The sequence below is a fragment of the Mytilus californianus genome, unplaced genomic scaffold (assembly GCF_021869535.1).
Source record: "Mytilus californianus isolate M0D057914Y unplaced genomic scaffold, xbMytCali1.0.p SCAF_4, whole genome shotgun sequence".
Classification (NCBI taxonomy): domain Eukaryota; kingdom Metazoa; phylum Mollusca; class Bivalvia; order Mytilida; family Mytilidae; genus Mytilus; species Mytilus californianus.
The window spans coordinates 43104440-43126308 of NW_026262690.1; the positions used below are offsets into that span (position 1 = coordinate 43104440).

Below are 21869 nucleotides of genomic sequence, written 5' to 3' on the forward strand. Positions count from 1 at the left end.
TTGTTAGATTTTCACACACTTTACCAAATTATTCTGAATATGAGTCTAAGTAAGTTTTGGATATTTCACTCATCATTACAGAAGAATGGTTAGACTTTTCTAGTTTCCTTAACTTTTACTAGTTATTAGCAAAGGTGGTATCTGTATAAACTCACTTTTATTAGCAAAGATGGTATCTGTATAAACTCACTTTTATTAGCAATGGTGGTATCTGTATAAACTCACTTTTATTAGCAAAGGTGGTATCTGTATAAACTCACTTTTATTAGCAAAGGTGGTATCTGTATAAACTCACTTTTATTAGCAAAGGTGGTATCTGTATAAACTCACTTTTATTAGCAAAGGTGGTATCTGTATAAACTCAATTTTGAAAGTGTGTGTACACCTGTTGAGAAATACAACCATATTCTTTGTGAAAGCTCTACTTATCAAAATATATGCAGAATTAAAACCTAACCTAATCTATCTATTTTGGGTCAAAATGTAAATACATTTCTTCAATAAGTCTGGAAACTGTAATTAATATAGAATACCTGTGTTTTGATTAACTTACAGGAATACTCTAAATATTCATTTATTTAAGGGCCTTTAGACAAAATAACAGAGAGACAGTGATATTTTTCTCTGTATTTGATACAGATATGATAAAATAATGTCCATGTTTCCTGAGAATCGCCACAGTCATCCCTCTGTCAAAATAATCCAAATAATGGGTTTGCATAGGCCATGGGTTTCACATTGGGATGTGGCTGAAATAAACATTACAATTATTGGTTAAAAATATTTAAATACATTTAACATTTAAAATACTTACTACATGTTAATAAAGATAGAATTTACATAAAGAATATGAAATTTTCATGTCATGTATACAGATAAATATAATGAATATCAGTCTTGTTAAGGATGTGTTTGATGGTCATTTCAATTAACATTTTATATGTAAAAGGGATACGACAACAAACATAAGACTACAGGTCCGTAGCCATGAACTGGTATGTTCATAGTATACATAGTCCTCAGCCATGAACTGGTATGTTCATAGTATACATAGTCCTTAGCCATGAACTGGTATGTTCATAGTATACATAGTCCTTAGCCATGAACTGGTATGTTCATAGTATACATAGTCCTTAGCCATGAACTGGTATGTTCATAGTATACATAGTCCTTAGCCATGAACTGGTATGTTCATAGTATACATAGTCCTTAGCCATGAACTGGTATGTTCATAGTATACATAGTCCTTAGCCATGAACTGGTATGTTCATAGTATACATAGTCCTTAGCCATGAACTGGTATGTTCATAGTATACATAGAAGGTTTGAATATTCTTAAATAAACACATATGTTGGTACCAATAACTTAAAAGATTAGCTTTGTTTGAGGTGGTTAGGGTTGTTAACTATAATTCTCAATAGAATAATAAAGTATCTATTTCAATCACAGTTTGATAGCAATAAGTCCAGCACATGATTTCTCAAAATATATTATTTCTATCTATCATCAAAGTTACTATTTTTAAAAGGGTGATGGCCATCTTTTTTTTAAAGAATGGGATTAACTCTCATTATGGTAAAAAGAATTTTACAGCTTTTCTATAAAAGCATGCAAAGCAAACCTTTGATCAACTTGCTTGCTATGTTTGCTTGGATGTTTGCAAACAATAGGTAGGCGGAGTTTCAGTCTGTTTTGTATGTACTGGAATTTGATTAGACAATAAAAATTGACATGCAATGAAGTTTATGTTTATTGTCCAATCAAATTCCAGTATATAGTAAACAGATTGAAACAGACTACCTACCTTTTGTTTACAAACATCCAAACAAACATAGCAAGCAAGTTGATCAAAGGTTTGCTTTGCATACTTTTATAGAAGAGCTGTAATTGTGTATTTAACAAAAGCTTTTTTTAAGGTAATTAGTCCTTTACATGATTTTCCAAACTATTTTATTAACTTTTTTGTCAAATTTACAATTTTTTAGTTACAGCAGCAGTCCATGAAGGATGATAGGTTCAAAAACCATTCTTCTAAAAGAGGATCATAAATTTATAAAATAAAGACAAATGCCAACCTGAACTAAGAAGTCCAAGCATGATTTTGAAATGGGAGTCAAAATAAGAACTGTGTGTCATTAATTTCCCTGTTCAATTTGTTAATATAATGTTTGCTGTTCGTGTTAATATAATGTTTGCTGTTTGTGTTAATATAATGTTTGCTGTTCGTGTTAATTTAATGTTTGCTGTTCGTGTTAATATAATGTTTGCTGTTCGTGTTAATATAATGTTTGCTGTTCGTGTTAATATAATGTTTGCTGTTCGTGTTAATATAATGTTTGCTGTTCGTGTTAATATAATGTTTGCTGTTCGTGTAAATATAATGTTTGCTGTTTGTTAATTCATTCCTGTCCTCTCTTTCATTGCAATACTATCCTTATCTTGATAAAACTGACTACTTAATAAATTACTGGCAATAACAAACCATTTGTTGTGAAGTTTTAATTGATGGTCAATTTTTAGAACATCCAACTTACCACTGCTTCAAATGATGTGAATTTGGGGGTCAGGTCATCACCGGTGATATTGATAAAGGCTCCTTTATTTCCCATCTGATCACTGAAAAGGAAATAATGCTTTATATAGAAACTAAGTTAAATTTTAACAGTTTAAGTTGAATGTTTATGCAAATATGCAACCTGAAACTCTTTGTTTTAATGAGGAACTTTATAAATGTATTATAGCAACAAATATATGGAATAATGTTTTCTTCTAATGAGTATTAAATGAAATAATTTTTCTTTAGGTAACAGTTATACACATCATATCATACATCAGAATTTTATCAAATACATTTAATGTGCACAACAATTTATTTTATTTATAATGGAAAAGGATCTAGGTTTCCGAGATAATGGGAAGAAAATTTCATAGCACAGATAGACAGACTGACAAAATAAAAACAGTTTACCCCCTCACACAGAGCAGATTTGTTTAAAATATTTTCAAAATACTCTTTTATCTGGTACTAAATGACTGTGCTGAGTAAATTTAAAGTTCCTCTCATTCATGCAGCTGGCCTTAGACAGATTAAATCATTCTGATATAACCCTAAATACTGCAATCATATTACTATGTTGTGAACATTAACTTATGATTAGGACCTTATTACACTGTTATTTTATATGATGACATACCAGTAATTAGGAGCTGAGAACACTGTTATACATTTGCCATCATGTATCACTTCATATCCTTCCTGTTTCACTTCATGACTCCTAACAATATAGTCCAATTTATTTTTCTGAAGAAATTTCTTTGTTACATCTGGTCCAAACATGGTCCCTACCCCTCGTTTACTGTCACTTGTCCCACACATCATCTGGGGATCAGACCATAACAGTTCACACATTGCTCCTGTTAATATTTATCAAAAAATTACATTTTATATCTTCCATTATATTTATCCTGTAGAATCAATGACAAAATACATTATTTTCCCCTTGAAACACAGCTTAAAAGAACCAATCACTCAAGTTTTAGTTTCTGATATTGCAAGAAATATTTCAAATAACAAAGTTACTGGCAAAATAACTGCAATGCTAAGCTTAAAATCTCAACATGCTTATATCTGACAGCTAACCAACATCTACTTTAGTCTAATGTGTTCTACGGTCACAATTTAGCAAATCAATTAAAATTAATTCTTTACATCTTGAATTACAAATATCTTTATATCCTGTTACAGTTAATTAAAATTTTATAATAAACATAAAAAAAACCCATTACACTGTTTTAATAAAATGCTCCGCAGGGCGCAGCTTGATACGACCGCAGAGGTCGAACCCTGAACAGTTGGGGCAAGTATGGACACAACATTCAAGCTTGATACAGCTCTGAATTTGGATTGTGATTAAATATTTGACACAGCATAGGTTTCTGACACAGAATGAATGTGGTCTAAGAACTTAAAAATTTTAAATTGGACATTCACCTATTATGGTCCAATATCCAAAATCTAAATACATGGTTAGATTCAGCATATCAAAGAACCCCAAGAATTCAATTTTTGATGAAATCAAACAAAGTTTAATTTTGGACCCCGATTTGGACCAACTTGAAAACTGGGCCCATAATCAAAAATCTAAATACATGTTTAGATTCAGCATATCAAAGAACCCTAAAAATTAAATTTTTGTTAAAATCAAACTAAGTTTAATTTTGGACCCTTTGGACCTTAATGTAGACCAATTTGAAAACGGAACCAAAAATTAAGAATCTAAATACACGGTTAGATTCGGCATATCAAAGAACCCCAATAATTCAATTTTTGATGAAATCAAACAAGGTTAAATTTTGGACCCTTTTGACCTCAATGTGGACAAAGTTGATAACAGGGCCCAAAAATCAAAAATCTAAATACATGGTTAGATTCAGCATATCAAAGAACCCCATATATTAAATTTTTGTTGAAATCAAACAAAGTTTAATTTTGGACCCCGATTTGGACCAACTTGAAAACTGGGCCCATAATCAAAAATCTAAATACATGTTTAGATTCAGCATATCAAAGAACCCTATAATTCAATTTTTGTTAAAATCAAACTAAGTTTAATTTTGGACCCTTTGGACCTTAATGTAGACCAATTTGAAAACGGAACCAAAAATTAAGAATCTAAATACACGGTTAGATTCAGCATATCAAAGAACCCCAATAATTCAATTTTTGATGAAATCAAACAAAGTTAAATTTTGGACCCTTTGGACCTCAATGTGGACCAATTTAAAAACGGGGCCCAAAATCAAAAAACTTAATACACGGTTAGATTCAACATATTAAAGAACCCCAAGAATTCAAGAATAAAACCCCATTGAAATTGATCAAGAAATAAGCAATTTATACGAAGTATCTTCTTTTGCACAATACTGTGCAATTGAATATTTCTTGCTATTGCGCAATACTGTACAATTGACAATTTCTTGCTATTGCGCAATATTGTGCTATTGGATATTTCTTGCTATTGCGCAATACTGTGCAATTGAAGATTTCTTGCTATTGCGCAATACTGTGCAATTGAAGATTTCTTGCTATTGTGCAATACTGTGCAATTGAAAATTTCTTGCTATTGCACAATACTTATTAGATAATAATTTACACATCCTGTTTGGTGTGTATCTCCTACCATATCATTATTATTTGCTTTTAAATATTAATCAGAAATAACCAACTTAAAATGGAAAATTTTAAAAGAAAAAAAAAAGGAAAAAAAGAAAAAAAAAGAAAAAAAAAAAATCCCCCCCCAAATTTTTTGAACCCCCTTATAATTCATCACCCCCAAACTCAATCCCAGCCTTCCCTTTGTGGTATGGTACCTTGCAGTACAATTTCAGAGAGATCCATACACTTGAACACAAGTTATTGTCTGGAAACTAGAAAAATGCTTATTTTTGGCCCCTTTTTGGCCCCCAATTCCTAAATGTTTCGGGCAATTACCCCCAAACTCAATTCCAGCTTTCCCTTTGAGATATGGAACCTTGTAGTACAATTTCAGAAATATCCAAACACTTACACACAAGTTATTGTCATGAAACTAGAAAAATGCTTGTTTTTTGCCCCTTTTTTGGCCCCTAATTCCTAAAATTTTGAGGCAATTACCCCCAAAATCAATTACAGCCTTTCCTTTGTGATATGGAACCTTGTGGTACAATGTCAGAGAGATCCATACACTTACACACAAGTTATTGTCTGGAAGTTACAAAAATGCTTATTTTTGGCCCCTTTTTGGCCCCTAATTCCTTAACTGTTGGTACCATAACCCCCAAAATCAATCCCAACCTTCCTTTCGTGGTATTAAACCTTATGGTAAAATTTCATGGAGATCCATTCACTTAAACTAAAGTTAGAGTGCGAAAACCAATGTGTCTTCGGATGACGCCGGACATCGACGACGACGACGACATCGCCAACGTCATACCAATATACGACCAAAAAATTTTTATTTTTTGCGGTCGTATAAAAACTGCAACACCTACCACTTTCTGGAGGTTGTCTGTTACGATCTACTTTCCGTAAATCATCTAACGTTACATTTTCATCCCTGAACAATCCTCCATGCATTAACTGTAATAAAAATATCATAAATTACTGTGTTCAAGCTATTGGTTGTAAAATGTTAAATAAAATTCATTGTTAACCCTACATATGTTCTCACAAATAATGTGAGAAACTTAATGAGTCAGTTCACATACAATCAAAATAAAAAACATCAAAACTGGTTCAACATTTTTCTCATTCTACTACCACAGATATGAATAGTTGCAGCCTTCAGAAAATATTTTACAGTTTAAATTTTATTCATTTTTGTAACATTCATATGTATCCATGGTTTTGATTATATCAATCTTTATTTCAATAAATGGGAATCGCCGAAGAAATGAGTTGCAAAGACAAATGAATAGTGATATTTTACAAAGCCACATCCAATCCTCATAAATCGATTTAAATTCTTCTGATAATAATCCAAAGTTTTATTTAGAAACTTTCAATGGAATTGGAAGCTCTTACAAGAAGTGGCAGCATGAATGATACCAGAGGTAATGAGAATCAACTGTCAAACTTTCAGTATTCTACTGTCATGACATTTATAGATTTCACCAAGGCATGAAAGTATCCTTGGTTGACGTCATAAGATTAACAGACTGTTGGATATGTTTGGAATGTATTGTGTCTTTGTGTTGTCTCTTTGATGTATACCCCACATCTTCTTTTATTACCCTTTCGGAGCACCTGAGATCACCCCCAGTTTTTGGTGGGGTTCGTGTTGCTTAGTCTTTAGTTTTCTATGTTGTGTCATCTGTACTATTATTTGTCTGTTTGTCTTTTTATTTTTGGCCATGGCGTTGTCAGTTTGTTTTCGATCTATGAGTTTGACTGTCCCTCTGGTATCTTTCGTCCCTCTTTTATTCTTATCCAATTTTGTGTAATTATGTATCTGTGTCATGAGCAAATCCTTGATAACTGCCCTAGGGTTTATGATATAGGATTCACAGACTTCTGTTGACATTTTTGATAGAATGTCGAGTCCCTCTAAACTTTGCCTGTTTACCTCTTGGAAATGTTTAGCAAAATATCAAAACCTTTGAAGGAAATTTTGCAAGATGACCTTTTCAGGATTTTTTTAGAGCTTGCTATAAGAATATTTTTTCAATTACCAAGAAAAAATGTAATCAATACTTAATACATGTAAAATGAGCTAGTCTTTGAAAACATTTATTAATTAAAACAACAAGCAAATTGGCTTTAGGTGAGTTTTGATATATAAACAGAAAGAGTTTTCGCAGTAAATATTAGGATACAATGTAGCCTTAAAATGAACATTTCATATTAAACAACTAAAAATTATAGCTTCAATTTAACAAGTGGTAAGGATTATTAGAGAGATTTTGTTCAGTAAAGGAGATTTTGACCTACCTTAATTGAAACAAAAATTATGTAGAGAATCAATGCAATTGGGTAAACCCCTCCCCAAAGTGGTATGATTTCACTTAATAGATCTTCAACCCCAAACATCCTCTTAAACACTTATTAGTAAAGGTGCCCATAAACAGACATTTGGTAATTACTTACTAAAATTTTATTATTTATACAGTGACATAAAGGCAGCAAATTGAATATCTCTGTAAATAGGTCAGCCATTTTACTGCTGTATGTGGTATGTGTTAAGGATTATCTTTATTAACTAAATACACATTATATAACTTAGAGTATTGTTGATTCATTACTATTATATGGTTTACAAATTACAACCATTTTAAGGTCTCAAACAATATTCTAGTATTACAAAGTGTCATAATAATGTGGAAATGACAGTCAATTGCATATTTGATCTAATATTAAATGATTGTGTGAAGAGATTTTTTCCTTAAAAGTAATGATGTACATGTATATTGATATTTTCCACTGATTTTTTCAATTCATCCTGGAGTTAGCTTTATTTGTTATTCACTTTTTTATCATAGGTTTCTCAGAATTGGACAAAAATATAAAATGACAAAATTGAAAAACAAGGCAGACAAACAGATGGAAAACTTTAAATCTAAAGGTAAATAATATAAAAGCATATTTTGATTTGACTTCTCCTTCAAAACCATACATCTGGTTCATTGTTGCACTTTCATGATTCCCTAAAAATACAAATATAAAATAATTCCACAGAAGTTTTACTTACAATGCAGTGTATCTACATTTCCTTTATTTGATCAATTTTTAAATAACAGAAGATATTACAGTACAATACATAACAAGAGTGCACACGCTGAAATGTCTCGCCTTCTTTACTAACCATTGATTTTATGTTGATAGTCCTAAATACAAAGCTTTACTACAAGTAACACATAAACTTAACATGATCCAAGAAAATGAGGTCAAGGTCAGATAAACCAAATGAGAAATACATGTACACCTTACAATCATTCAATAAACCAAACATACGGGTAGTTGACCTATTGCTTATTGTTTCTAAGAAACAGTCTTAAACAAGAAAACGTAACATTGACCGATGAACCATGAAAATGAGGTCAAGGTCAGATGAACCATGCCAGACAGACATGTACACCTTACAATCAATTTAGGCATTAAATATAGTTGACCTATTGCTTATAGTATCTAAGAAACAAACCTAACCATGAAAACTTAACATTGACCAATGAACCATGAAAATGAGGTCAAGGTCAGATGATACCTGCCGGACAGATATATACACCTCACAATCCTTCCATACATCAAATATAGTTGATCTATTGCTTATAGTTGAAGAAAAACAGACCAAAACACAAAAACTAAACACTGAGAAATGAACCGTGAAAATGAGGTCAAGGTCAAATAAAACCTGTGAGACTGACATGTACATCATTAAATATTTCCATACACCATTTATAGTTGACCTATTGCATATAGTATTAGAAAAAAAGACCAAAACTCTAAAACTTAACTTTGACCACTGAACCATGAAAATGAGGTCAAGGTCAGATGACACCTACCAGTTTGACATGTACACCCTACAATCATTCCATATACCAAATATAGTAGACCTACTGCTTATAGTATCTGATATATGGACTTGACCACGAAAACTTAACCTTGTTCACTGATCCATGAAATGAGGTCGAGGTCAAATGAAAATTGTCTGACGGGCATGAGGACCTTGCAAGGTACGCACATACTAAATATAGTTATCCTATTACCCATAATAAGAAAGAAATTAACATTACAAAAAATGTTGACTTTTTTTTCAAGTAGTCACTGAACCATGAAAATGAGGTCAAGGACAATGGACATATGACAGACGGAAACTTCGTAACATAAGGCATCTATATACAAAGTATGAAGCATCCAGGTCTTCTAGCTTCTAAATTATAAAGCTTTTAAGAAGTTAGCTAACGCCGCCGCCGCCAGATCACTATCCCTATGTCGAGCTTTCAGCGACAAAAGTCGCAGGCTCGACAAAAACCAAATTTACTGAGCATATCTTAGTAATATCTTTAATAAAGGAGACAGAGGGCCTCAATGGCATAAGTTTAAGTAGTTCTTCTTCAGTGATCGCTATAGCCTATCAACTCTAAAGTGGCGAGGTATGTTCGACTCTGAATTTAATTGAAAAGTATTGCCAGTTTTCTTGCTAGATGTCAATGATTCTCTCAAGGTACCCTGGCTACCTCCACCAATAATAAAGAGCTGCACCATGAGCGCATGATATGCCCATTCCTTTTTCAAAGAATAATGTTCCATAACTCCTCAATGTCATATCAGAAATTTATAAAAAAACTAAAGGGAGCTTATTTTAATTGATATAAACCAGTTACCAAAGTTTCATGAAAACTGCTCAAAGCATTTTGAGTTACCGGTATTGTCAGAAAACTGGAAAATCCCCTTTTTTAATGAATAAAACCCCAAAACTCAGAAACATAAAATCAAAAATTTATAAAAATCGAAAGGGAGCTCACGTAAATAGATATAACAATTCACCAAAGTTTCATGCAAATTGGTCAAAGGGTTATTGAGTTATTGTATGACATGTTGACAACGAACAAACAGATGGACGGATGGACAACGGTATACCATAATACGACCCGTAAATGGGCGTATAAAAACTAACCGCTATGATATAGTTAAAATCCATGAAAGTGGAATGAACCACAACAAACAAACAATTTTACAAGGGTTATGGGTGAATATGAGGTTGTAAATTAACTCAAGGGACAATCTTAACCATGCTGAAAGTTAGTTATAAGCTCAATTAAAACCTTCAAATAATTGACATGAAAATGAATAGAAGGTCAAATGCAGGGTTAAACATAGACTTGAAAATAATTTTTTTTGCTTCTTCTCCACTAAGCATGGGGAACTAAGGACTAGGAGCAGTCTGGTAAGCTTAGAATCATAATAATGTGTCCTGGTCTTCTTGCTGACTGTTACCTTGTGAACTACCACATTAAAAATCCAGCTGAGCGTGTCAGACTTTTACAAAGCAGGGTTCATATGCACAACACATTAACATTTTCTAGTCCTGGTATGCATGTAATATAAGCCACTGGATGTCAAAAACCTATTCATCATCATCAACATCATCATGTATCTTTTTGTTTGGTGTGTTGTATTTTTTGGAAGATTTTATTTGATAAGGTGTTGTATCATTGACTAGTTCCTTATTGAATATCAGATAAGACATTGTTCCTCTGATGCATGGTTATTTCCCAGGTTTTATTGTCTCATGTACATCTATCCTAAATCATTCCTCCCCCTCCAAATACTTCTGGCAATAACTAAATATTAAATTCATTTGAATTATACAGTTTTATCAGAAAACTTACCCCTGGCCATATAAAAACTATCTGGATACAAAAGCTTAAAACTAAATAATACAAATATACATTCTACTGAGAATGACCCTCGGTCTACAAAATCACCATTAAATAACTGAACAAAGGTTAAGGAATTTCTACTTATATAATTTTACAGCCCATATTTCAAGGATGTTTCACCTTTAAAAGGGTAATATGTTTTCCAGAATATGAATTGAATTCTCAATGCTATATTTTCTTACACACTTCATTGTTGTTTCTAAAACAATGTTGATACTATTTGTGTATGTTAACTTTACATAGAGATACAAGCTAAATAGCAGCGAAACAGCAACCCAACAACACATAACAGGACAATATGATCCAGTGGTGGATTAAGGGGGCGTAGAGGTCGTAAGCACCCATTTCAATATAAGTTATATCATTTTTAGCATAAAATCGTCCAAATTTTTTTCATATATTTTGTTATCTTCAATTATGCCCCCTTAAAAAATCATTGATCAGCCTCTATGATCAAACAGCTTTTTGATATTTATAATCATTTCATTCAAACTCTATAATACCACTTAGTGTCATAAATTTTTGTAAGCTGATGTTATAAAGGATACATAAGGATTATCTACAGAAGGTAAACCATTTAACTTAAATATATTAAGTAGATCATAATACTGCCCATGTATATCCCCACATATAGTAAACTTCTGTCCCTGAAAATAGAAATCATTTCATTGATTACATTTCGTTTTTATTAAGTCCAATAACTGATACGCAGATATACAGAAGAAATTAAATCTTTAGATCAATTATGTGAATTTGTGTTCACAAAGTTAACTTCTTTTGAGAACTGCAGTAAAATAATTGCTTTTTTTTGTAAGTTTATGAGTAAATAATTCATAAAAATACTGTTTATTTATTTTAAGTTGTATCTATATAGGTAGAATGGCAACTAAGAGATCTGAATCAAAAGTCAATAATACAGAATTTTGTATAGGCTATTAACCTTTATTGTAGACAATGAAATTAGTGTCAACAAGCAGATACATCAAAACAAGCCATTTTCTTCCCTATGCCTGTATTTTCTTCCCTATGCCTGTATTTTCTTCCCTATACCTGTATTTTCCTTTATTATTGGCATGAAGAAGTGATTTACTGAAACATCACAAAGCCAGGATACTTCAAATGAAATTTTTAGATGAAAATAGTCCATTGTGTTCATCTTACCTTTGGCACATCTATATCAACAAGTGAAGGTAGATCTTTAAACAGTTCTTTAATTTGCAATAATATCTGAAAATAAATCACAGATAAAAAGTAACAAATATATAAAATTACATAACTGTATCTTTAAATAAATAAAGTAAATGCAACATCAATATACCCATATGTTCATACTTTAGGGAATACAATGTATAAATGTTGCAGTAAAAGGTTTGTGCACTTGTGAGTGATATTTGTATGTTAGAAATAAAACTGAATTTTGTGATGAACAAAAAATATTATACCATTGAAAAACACATGATAGTAAAAGACAATTCATATGTAAATGGAAATAAGTTATATTAAAAGGTAAATTCCTAAGCATTACCACCTGCATGTAAGATAGCTCTCATTGAAGAACATCAAGTAAAGGTTCACACGCACAGTTCTTTATATCATTTTTGATGTATTTCATAATATTTTTGTTACCTTTACCTGATATCCATCTTTTAAATACTTTAATCAAGTATTAAGCAAATGCATGTTCTATTTAGTACCCTAGTTTTTTTAACAGATAACAAAACATTACTTACCTTTATTCAACCTCATCAATAGTTGTACTTATTTGAAATGATCTGTTTAGGGGAATACTCTGAGTGCATTTTCAGAGAATATATACTATGTAATAATTACATTACATATATGTTTCATTATCATACATTATTTTGATTGGCTAACAGCAATCTCGCGTCATTCTGAAACCAACCTTCATTTCAAAATGAAATGTAACATTCATGATGACACGAGCTTCCACAATAAAGTGCACAGGTAAATAAAAGAAAAACTTGATAGAAATCGTGTTTTCATGATCCTAGCAAAAAAATGCAATTATAAGTATTAAATGCTTCTTTTAGTAACTTTATAGGGTTGTAAAAGCGTTGACTGTCATGACTGTGCGCACATTTTTAGAATGAATCGCTTCCGTGCTTCATACAAAATGTACTTCTGTCACAAATTTACAAAAACAAGCATTCAATTCTTAAATAAATACTTTTCTAACAGATTTTAACCAGTTTTTAAAGTCTGGAGGTAAATGGGGACATCAAGTTACAGGCTAAAGAATACTTTCAAAAGGTCAAATCTGCTAATCTTGAAACTGATACAAGATTACAATTAGATGTATGGAAAGCCTTTTTGTTTATTCTATTATTAATGAAAATAATTGAATGGAATAACAGGGGCAGTTCAATTTACTTCAATTTGGTTTAGTGGAATATTATAATTCAAATCCTAAACTATAAGGGACAGGGGTCTTTTACGGATTTTTCTTATAAAGTGCACGTGATAAATACATTTTTTACCTGGAATGCAAATCTACTGTGTAATTTCTTCTGGTCTCTAAATGTATCAAGTAAATCTTGTACAAATTTAAGTGTAACCTGTCCGTTCTCTAAAACTGGTCCTGAGTAGTCTCCCTCAATTGCTACAAATCAAAACAATACATGTGTTAATATAAAGTTAGAGAAGATCATAAAACATTGCAAGACAATGCTTTCAAATCTAACAGTTCTCTAAAATTATTCTATATGTATAAACACCGTACCTAAGAACAAGAACATATTCTTTTAATAGTCTTTTTTAGACGAAAAAACTAAAATCTACATATTGGAAGACAAAGTATGAAAATTTTACCCACAGAAAGTTTGGTCATGATAAACCTAATAGCTTTCATTATACATACTCAATGACTCCAAGTCAATAGTTTCTGACACGGGTTTCTCTTCCACTGCAATAGCCTTCTCAAAGGCTATTCTTTTAACAATTTTGCCACATTCATTAAACTTTGCCCTTGCATCTTTATCACTTGGCTTCACTTTCACAACCTGAAAATATAGGTATTAATTTAATGTTGTAACTCCAATCCCGTCCCCTTTTCCCGAATGTGACCTACCGAATTAGACTTATTACCGGGTTTGTACTAACATGAGCAACATGACGGGTGCCACATGTGGAGCAGAGTCTGCTTACCCTTCCCGAGCACCTGAGATCACCCCCAGTTTTTGGTGGGGTTCATGTTGCTCAGTCTTTAGTTTTCTATGTTGTGTTTTGTGTACTATTGTTTGTCTGTTTGTCTTTTTCTTGTTTAGCCATGTCGTTGTCAGTTTATTTTCGACTTATGAGTTTGAATGTCCCTTTAGTATCTTTCGCCTCTCTTTTACATTATAGCGTTATCATTTATAAACAGAGTGTACAGAAAAAGACATGGGTACAGGTGTCACTGTTAAAATACTTTAAAAAATGGTAAAGTCTAATAATTCTAGTAATAAGCTATTGACTCAGAGATATGTCTGGCCTCTTAAAATAGCAATACTTTAACATGTAAAATATGCAAAATATTTAAGTCAATGAACTAAGACTGAAGGTACAGGGTCTAATGAATTCCCTGGAAATAAGATATGTCAATACTTATTCAACTGCATACCAAATTTCATTGACTTATCATAAGTGGTTCCCTTTAAACTGACCTAATCACAAACTTTAACATGTTACCTATGCAAAAGTTTCCAAGTCAATAAACCATGACTGAAGGCATAGGGCCTAATAATTTTCCTGGAAATAAGATATGCCAATGCTAATACAACAGCATACAAAATAGCATTGACTTGTCATGAGTGGTTCCCCTTAAAGGGACCTAATCACAAACTTTTAACTAATTATTGATGCCGCCGCAAAGCGAAACAGCACACATGAGGGGGAATGCCCTTTACCGTCAAACGGTCATTTTCGGCTACCGTTAGCATCAAAATGGTTAAAATTTTATCGTGATTCGTCAAAATATTCTTATCGAGATTCATCAACGGTCTCAAATAATTATCTTTTACTGTTATTTTTGGAAAAAATTTAACGTGATTCATCAAAAGCAGTCAATTTTTTTTTTAACATCATTAAGAAAATGTACATTTCATCGTCATCCATCAAATTACCGTTGACGTCATTAGGCAAGATTTTTTACCATTATTTGTCATGAAGGTACCCCCATTGCAACCTCATACATAAGCCTCCATTAAGGGAAGATAAAAAATTGTTAAATCAAAATGGTTGTAAAATACGGTCAACTACACGATTGCAAACAATTCTTCTAAATATGAGAGTTTTCGGTCAAACCTTCTCAAAGGAGTTGTGTTCCTAAAGTGTTTTGAACTAACCAAAGGTCTGACGGATACTATTACAATATTCCCACAGTGCGACGCGGAATGACAATAAACTGCTTGATAAACAGAACTTTAGAATTGACCTTAATATAAAGTGATTCTCCACATTGGCCTCTGCTATAAAACTCATACAGGTCTAGAATATCTGTGGTACAGTGCATTGTGGAGGCCATGACTAATTCTACCTGTGGTACCATGGACCATGAAATGACTTGCTTAAAATAAGGTCAGTTTGCAATAACAGCATTGGTCCATGGAATATATACCTGATACCCCACCTGCTGCCAGACTGGTACATCACTACATGTCCATTGTAAGAGGCCATGTTTACCTCTACTTCTAGTACCATGGCCCATGCTAAGCATCATTTATTCACTTGAAATACTGTAAATTCAGAAATTATTGTAATGTTTTTATTATTGCGAAAAATGCGACAGGGTTATAATCGCAATAATTTAAACTTGCATTTTGAAATTTTTATCTAAATTAAACAAGATTTTTCTCAATATCGCAAAAATTAGAATCGCATTTTAGTCTAAAATGACAAAATGGCAATAATAAATGCACGCAATAATTTCTAAATTTACATTAGTAATGTTAATTGAAGAACAAATTTTTAAAAAGTAAAAATAATCATATAATGCTTACAGCTTCAAAATCTTTCAATGCAAGTTTGAATTTCCCCAGGGCCATGTTAGCTGATGCCCTTCTGTAGTAAGCCTGAAAAATACATAGAAGAATGTAATAAAATTATTATCGTGACTTTCCAACCATTGACAGGATGTATTACATGTATTTCCTACTGTCAATTCCAATCAAATCTCCTCAGTTTTTGTCATTATTAGATTTAACTTTGAAACAGAATACAGATAATCTAGTTCCTACTGGCCCATTATTTTCAGAGGAGAAATTTTTGAAAAAATTAAGACCTACAAACAGAAACTAAATGAAAGTATCATCTCACTCTAGACTGGTAAGCTAACAAATAATGTTTTTGAAAGCTTAAAAACTGTATATTGACCTGCAATTGTAAGCAATAAGTTAATTCTGGTCAAATGCATCTTAAAAGTTTTATTAACATAATGATTGGACATCGCATGTCTATAAATGGGGGTACTAGATATCATTCAGTGGTCCAGCTCTGGTAATATTATTTGCAGGGGAACTAACTCAAAGGTTATGTTGGTAGAGCATAGTCTAGTTTCCTTTGGCAATACAGTTTTAATTAATAGTCAATAAAACTTAAAATTGGATTTTCATATATTAATCATTCACAAATAGATATATTGTACATATTTACATTGCATGTCATCTTTGAATTAAACATCTCTAGGTCATCATGATTTGATTCAATCCTCAATTATGAAAACTTCAAATAAAAAGAGTTCATTGTATATAACAATGTAGAATAACACTTTTTCAGATCCATCTTTCTCAAACCTCAAAAAACTACACTTTTCAAACAATCATCCATTTTATATTATTAGCTACCAAACCAATCAAAATACACAACTTCCAAAAAGGGAGAGGGGGTATCTTTTAATTCCACTAATTAAACTATAGTCCCTTAGATACCTTTTTATTAATTAACACTTTTAAGGTAAAGAATTAATTATGTAAGAAAATAAAACATCTTTATCCTGTCTACAATAGGAAATGGCTTATAAGCTTACAATTGCTATTTGACTGATAATCAAACATAGTATAATCTTTTAAAGGTAATCAAAATAATTGCACAAGTATTAATGCCTTAATCCCTAATCCAGAATTTAGAAATCTATGCCTAATTATGACATTATTTATACATGTAAAAAGTCAAAACATAGTCTTGACATATTCATCTCAAGCACTGAAATTAAGCATTATAAACAAATATAGATTTGCTAAACACAATCATATGCAATTTTTGCTAATGAAAAATTGGTGGTACCTACTATAAGATAAAAATGACACTGGCATTTTTAAAATTCAAAATTGAAACAACAAACCTTTATGTAAGATCTGTCCAACTGTAATGCCATAGTAGCATCAGTTAAAGCAAGACCAAACATTTCTGTTTTGATGTAAGCAAAGCTTCTGTTTCCAAAATATGCTGCTACATGAGGCCATTTTTCAATAGCTTGGCTGTACAATTCTATTGCCTTTACATAGTCTCCATCTAATATATATAATATAAACTATTATCAACACAATACATATTTTTATATAATATTACCTGTTAAAGTGTTAATACAAAAGCATTATTTCATGGATTACATTTACAGGACCATGAACCAGTACTTCCTTATAATGTCTTCAAAGTTTCAAATTGCACGTTTGAATAACAAGATTTACAGAGAAACAGAAATTGCCAAGGGAGATATTTTTATAGCCGATTTAGCTATTTTAGCTAAAACTGCAAATAAACAATGTGTATTAAAGTTTGTTGTATACATGGTATATATGTGTGAAAAAAATATGATCTTTATGATATTTCTGTGTAATTTTTTTTAACTTTAATCACAATTTAAGGGGGCAGTATGTGTCTCAATAAATTTATCAAAAACTAAGTTTTACTGGAACTACATGTAATACAAGAAGGGACTTTAAACTTCTAGCAATAATCAACAATTGCTTGATTTTTCAAGCCCAAGAGCTACTTATATAAAAATAAGGAGATGAGGTATGATTGCCAATGAGACAACTATCCACCAAGTTCAAATAAAGTAGATGTAAGCATTTATATGCAACCATTTGGCCTTCAACAATGAGAAAAGCCCATACTGTATAGTCGGCTATAAAAGGCCCCAAAATGAATAATATGAACAATTCAATTGAGAAAACTAACGGCCTAATTTATATCAAAACAGTTAACGAAAAAACAAATATGACAGACATGAACCAACGACAACCACTGAACTACAGGCTCCTAATTTGGAAAGGCGGGGTTTAACATGTTTGTGAGCGCTCAACCCTCCCCTAACCTGGGACAGTGGTGTAACAGCACAAGATAAGAAAAAACTATAAAAATCGTGTTGAAAAAGGCTTAACTCATCAGACCGATTCAAAGCAGAAAAAACATCAAACATAAACACAGAATGGACTTGGCAGGGTATTTATCCATCCCTCATCCCTAACAACAAAAAAGGACACTAAGAACAGATCTGAGACTACTCGCAGTTACTGACAGCTACATGTAGTTCAAAGCCAATAACAACTATTAAAAAAAATTTGTTCTTTTCTTTTGATCTACACTACATACAATTATTCTGTCTCAAATATAAATTATTATGAATAAGCTAGATGTGGTTTTTTTAGAGAAAAAAAAAATAGAATCCGTATAAAACAAGAGGCTCATGAGAGCCTGATATCGCTCACATGTAATTTCAGTTTCAGACATTTGACTTATTTGTAGATCTTACTTTGCAGAACAATTTTGTCATTTACACTTTCTCTCTTTCTTAAATAATATTAAATAACCCAAAACTTTAAAATTTCCTAAAAATTAACCATTTCTGGACAGTAACCCAACAATAAGTTGTCCTATTGGTCTGAAGATTACTTGACAGGTAAAAATAAACTATTTCCAACAGTAACCCAACAATGGGTTGTCGAACTTGTCTGAAAATTTCATAACAGATAGATCATGAACCATTTATTACTTTAACTCCATTTCACTTTTGCTCTAACTGCTGTAGTTTTTGAGATATAAGACAAAAACTGCTTTTGTCCCCTATGTTCTATTTTTAGCCATGGTGGCCATGTTTGTTATGGATCAAAACTTCGGATACAATTTATAAACTAGATACCCTAAGGAACATTCAGTTAAAGTTTGAAGGTATTTGGCCCAGTAGTTTCAGAGGAGAAGATTCTTGAAATAGTTTACGACGACAACAGGCGACAACGGACGCCAAGTGATGGCATAAACTCACATGGCCCTCAAAGGGCCAGGTGAGCTAAAAAGGAATGCAAGGACAGTCTATCTTACTTTTAAATCAAAGCTACATGGATCTGATTCACTAGGGACAATAAGCAAAATTTGTAAGTTACCTAGTCTAAACTCATAAAAATGCAATAAAACAGCTATGTGTTATTCAATTTATCATACTGAATGTTCTATTGTTATTGTCTTTTAAATTTTAAATTGAAAGTACTTAACTATGATGTCATGTACATACCAATATTACAGTTATTAGAAAAACAACAAAAGTGAAGCAAGATGTATTTTCTATTTTGACAGTGAATGAAAAAGTTCTGAGGCCAAAAATATAACTTGCGAATTGTCTTTAAAATTATTGATGTAAATTTAATTCATTGTCTTTTGATTCATCGATTTTTGATTGGTCTGCAGGAGCGGTTGACATTCAAAAAATTGTCTCCTGCTGAGCCATGGGATAAATTATGGGTAGGTCTTTTCACCGCCGAACACCACTGCACACCATCGAACACCGCCAACCACCCCAAACGTGAATTGAAACTATGAAAAAACACTTATGTGTTTCAATAAAAGCAGAAAACTGTTGAATTTGTTGATTTTTTTATCGCAATTTCAAAGAATAATTAAACGGAGAATACACATAGCGTTTGTGAGTCTATTTATTACGTTATTGTTTCTGTGAATCAAATACATATATATTGAAGTCATTATTAATTTTTTTCAGATTCATTGTCTATTTCAATACAATTATTGAAGGTATTTTTTTGGTCCTGGGCAGATGAATTCTTTTTTTATTTTGTTCAATATATATATTTACGACAAAAACTGTTTTTCAAATAATATTTAGAGAAAGTGTCGATATAGGAAAGTTTTTTTTTATTCTGGACAAAAACGACACTTCATCGGATTATTAATTTACTGAACAATTTCAGAACACAGGAGCTTGGACGACAAAAACTGTTTTCCAAATAATATTTCGAGAAATTGCCATTTAAGGAAAGTTTGTATTCTGGACATAAACGACACTCAATTCATCAGAATATTACTTTACTTAACAATTTCAGAACATGGGAGCTTGGATGACATACATGTGTTCTAAATGTATGATAAATCAATTTTAGCCTGACAAACGTCTGGAAGGGGGGATTAACAAGATTAAACGTGATAATCGCCAATCAAACAAATTCAGGTTTTTGACCAACCAAAATTCCTACAGGTAATGCCAAATGCAGCACATGTATCCTCAAAAATGGGAAAAGTATAATGTAATTTAGTTTTAAATTATTTTGGGGTGTTTGGCGGTGAAAAGACCTACCGATAAATCATCTCCCTTGTATTAGCCAATCAAAATCTGTATAATAAACTTGTTTATTCACAGTTTCATTTTCATATAATAGTATTTGATATTTGTACATGTATATTTGGGTACAAAAATGTGTGTTTTAAATAATGAAAAAACCTCCATATCATTAAGAGATCAATAACTTAAATTCTTAGAAAAAATGCATTTTTCAATACTATTTTTATGAAAATTATAAAACAAATATTCCGTAACAAATAAACTATGCCACCCTATGAGACGTCCTCTTTTCAACCATATAAAGTAATTAATACAACAAATGATGAATTCATTCACCTTACGAAATTAAAATATTTGAATGATTTGCAAGGATGGATTCTCTAAATATATGAACACCAGGAATACAACTAAAAAATGAAATTATGGAATTGAGATTATGAAAATTGCCCTATGCCACTCTTAACAATCATTTCTCTTCAAATGTCATATTTTTAATTAATACCAAAAGGCAATCCTAAGACATGTAAGAGTTAGATATATACTACTAAGACCAATGGTTAAACAGAGAAATGCTCCGAAACAGTCATTAACATTCAATTTTGTGGAGCAATGAAATTAACGAATATTCTTAAACAAGTCCCTTTATATATAATGGTCCCCATTTGTATCAAAATTTTGAAACGAGGGATGGGATTATTTGTTCACACTACTTGACGAGTGAAAAAAGATGCATGATTATATTCTGCATCTCTTCCTTACTATGTCTGCAAAGCTTCATATTGCACTTCCAAATGATAAGCAAGAGACAAAAATTTCATTAAAATATTTGCCAAGGGAGATAATTTGTAGCCTTCTTAAGCTTATATAAGCTAGATATGTAGATTTGCAAAACTCCTAAATAGAATCCCAATAGTCTGGTAAATCTATTCATTTTTTTTAATAACCATTAAATGAACGGACTTACTGGACAAACAAAATTACCCCCCACCATCCTTTTGTGTCTTGACCTGGTGGATCATTATGTAATACCAGGGCAATAAAAATAGAGATATAAAAATACTGGTACAATACTGGAATAGAATTTTACACCAGCATTAGTAAAAATAGCGTGGTATAACAGTATTAGGATCTCCAAGCACTGGAGATTCCTTTTTTCTTTGACTCATAATCTGCTAATTTGCATCAACACTGCACATAGAACTGACAAATATACGTAAGGATAACTGTGAAACTTGTTTTACTTTTGAAAAACTCGTTTGCCGCTTCTTTCAGTTTTTCTGCTTCTGCTTTAAGCTCCTCTGGTGATTGTTTGTTTAGTATTTCCTCGTCTTTTTCCTTCTCTTCCACATTTTCAGCATCCATGCTTAGTAACATCAAAGAGTTCAG

General features: G+C 31.7%; 1 protein-coding gene across 1 annotated transcript; it reads right to left on the reverse strand.

The window, feature by feature from the left end:
* Positions 1–280: 280 nt before the first annotated feature.
* On the reverse strand, positions 281–21869 carry LOC127698341 (serine/threonine-protein phosphatase 5-like). Its single transcript, XM_052201749.1, has 14 exons — positions 21725–21869; positions 17256–17425; positions 15916–15987; positions 13797–13938; positions 13417–13538; positions 12080–12145; positions 11467–11565; positions 10868–10973; positions 8119–8182; positions 7626–7704; positions 6032–6119; positions 3196–3415; positions 2536–2617; positions 281–749 (listed from the first exon to the last, which is right to left on the reverse strand). Exons 1-14 carry the CDS (start codon positions 21855–21857, stop codon positions 693–695), a joined length of 1500 nt encoding a protein of 499 aa, XP_052057709.1. The 5' UTR covers positions 21858–21869; the 3' UTR covers positions 281–692.

Bases quoted from the DNA above. Each gene is read 5' to 3' on its own strand.
- LOC127698341 (XM_052201749.1), bottom strand. From the start codon at position 21,857: ATGTTACTAAGCATGGATGCTGAAAATGTGGAAGAGAAGGAAAAAGAC. The intron at 12,146-13,416 runs GTAAAAAATGTA...ATTTATTTTCAG, and splicing joins ACAGTAGATTTGCATTCCAG to ATATTATTGCAAATTAAAGA. The intron at 750-2,535 runs GTAAGTTGGATG...TGTTTATTTCAG, and splicing joins TCACATCATTTGAAGCAGTG to CCACATCCCAATGTGAAACC.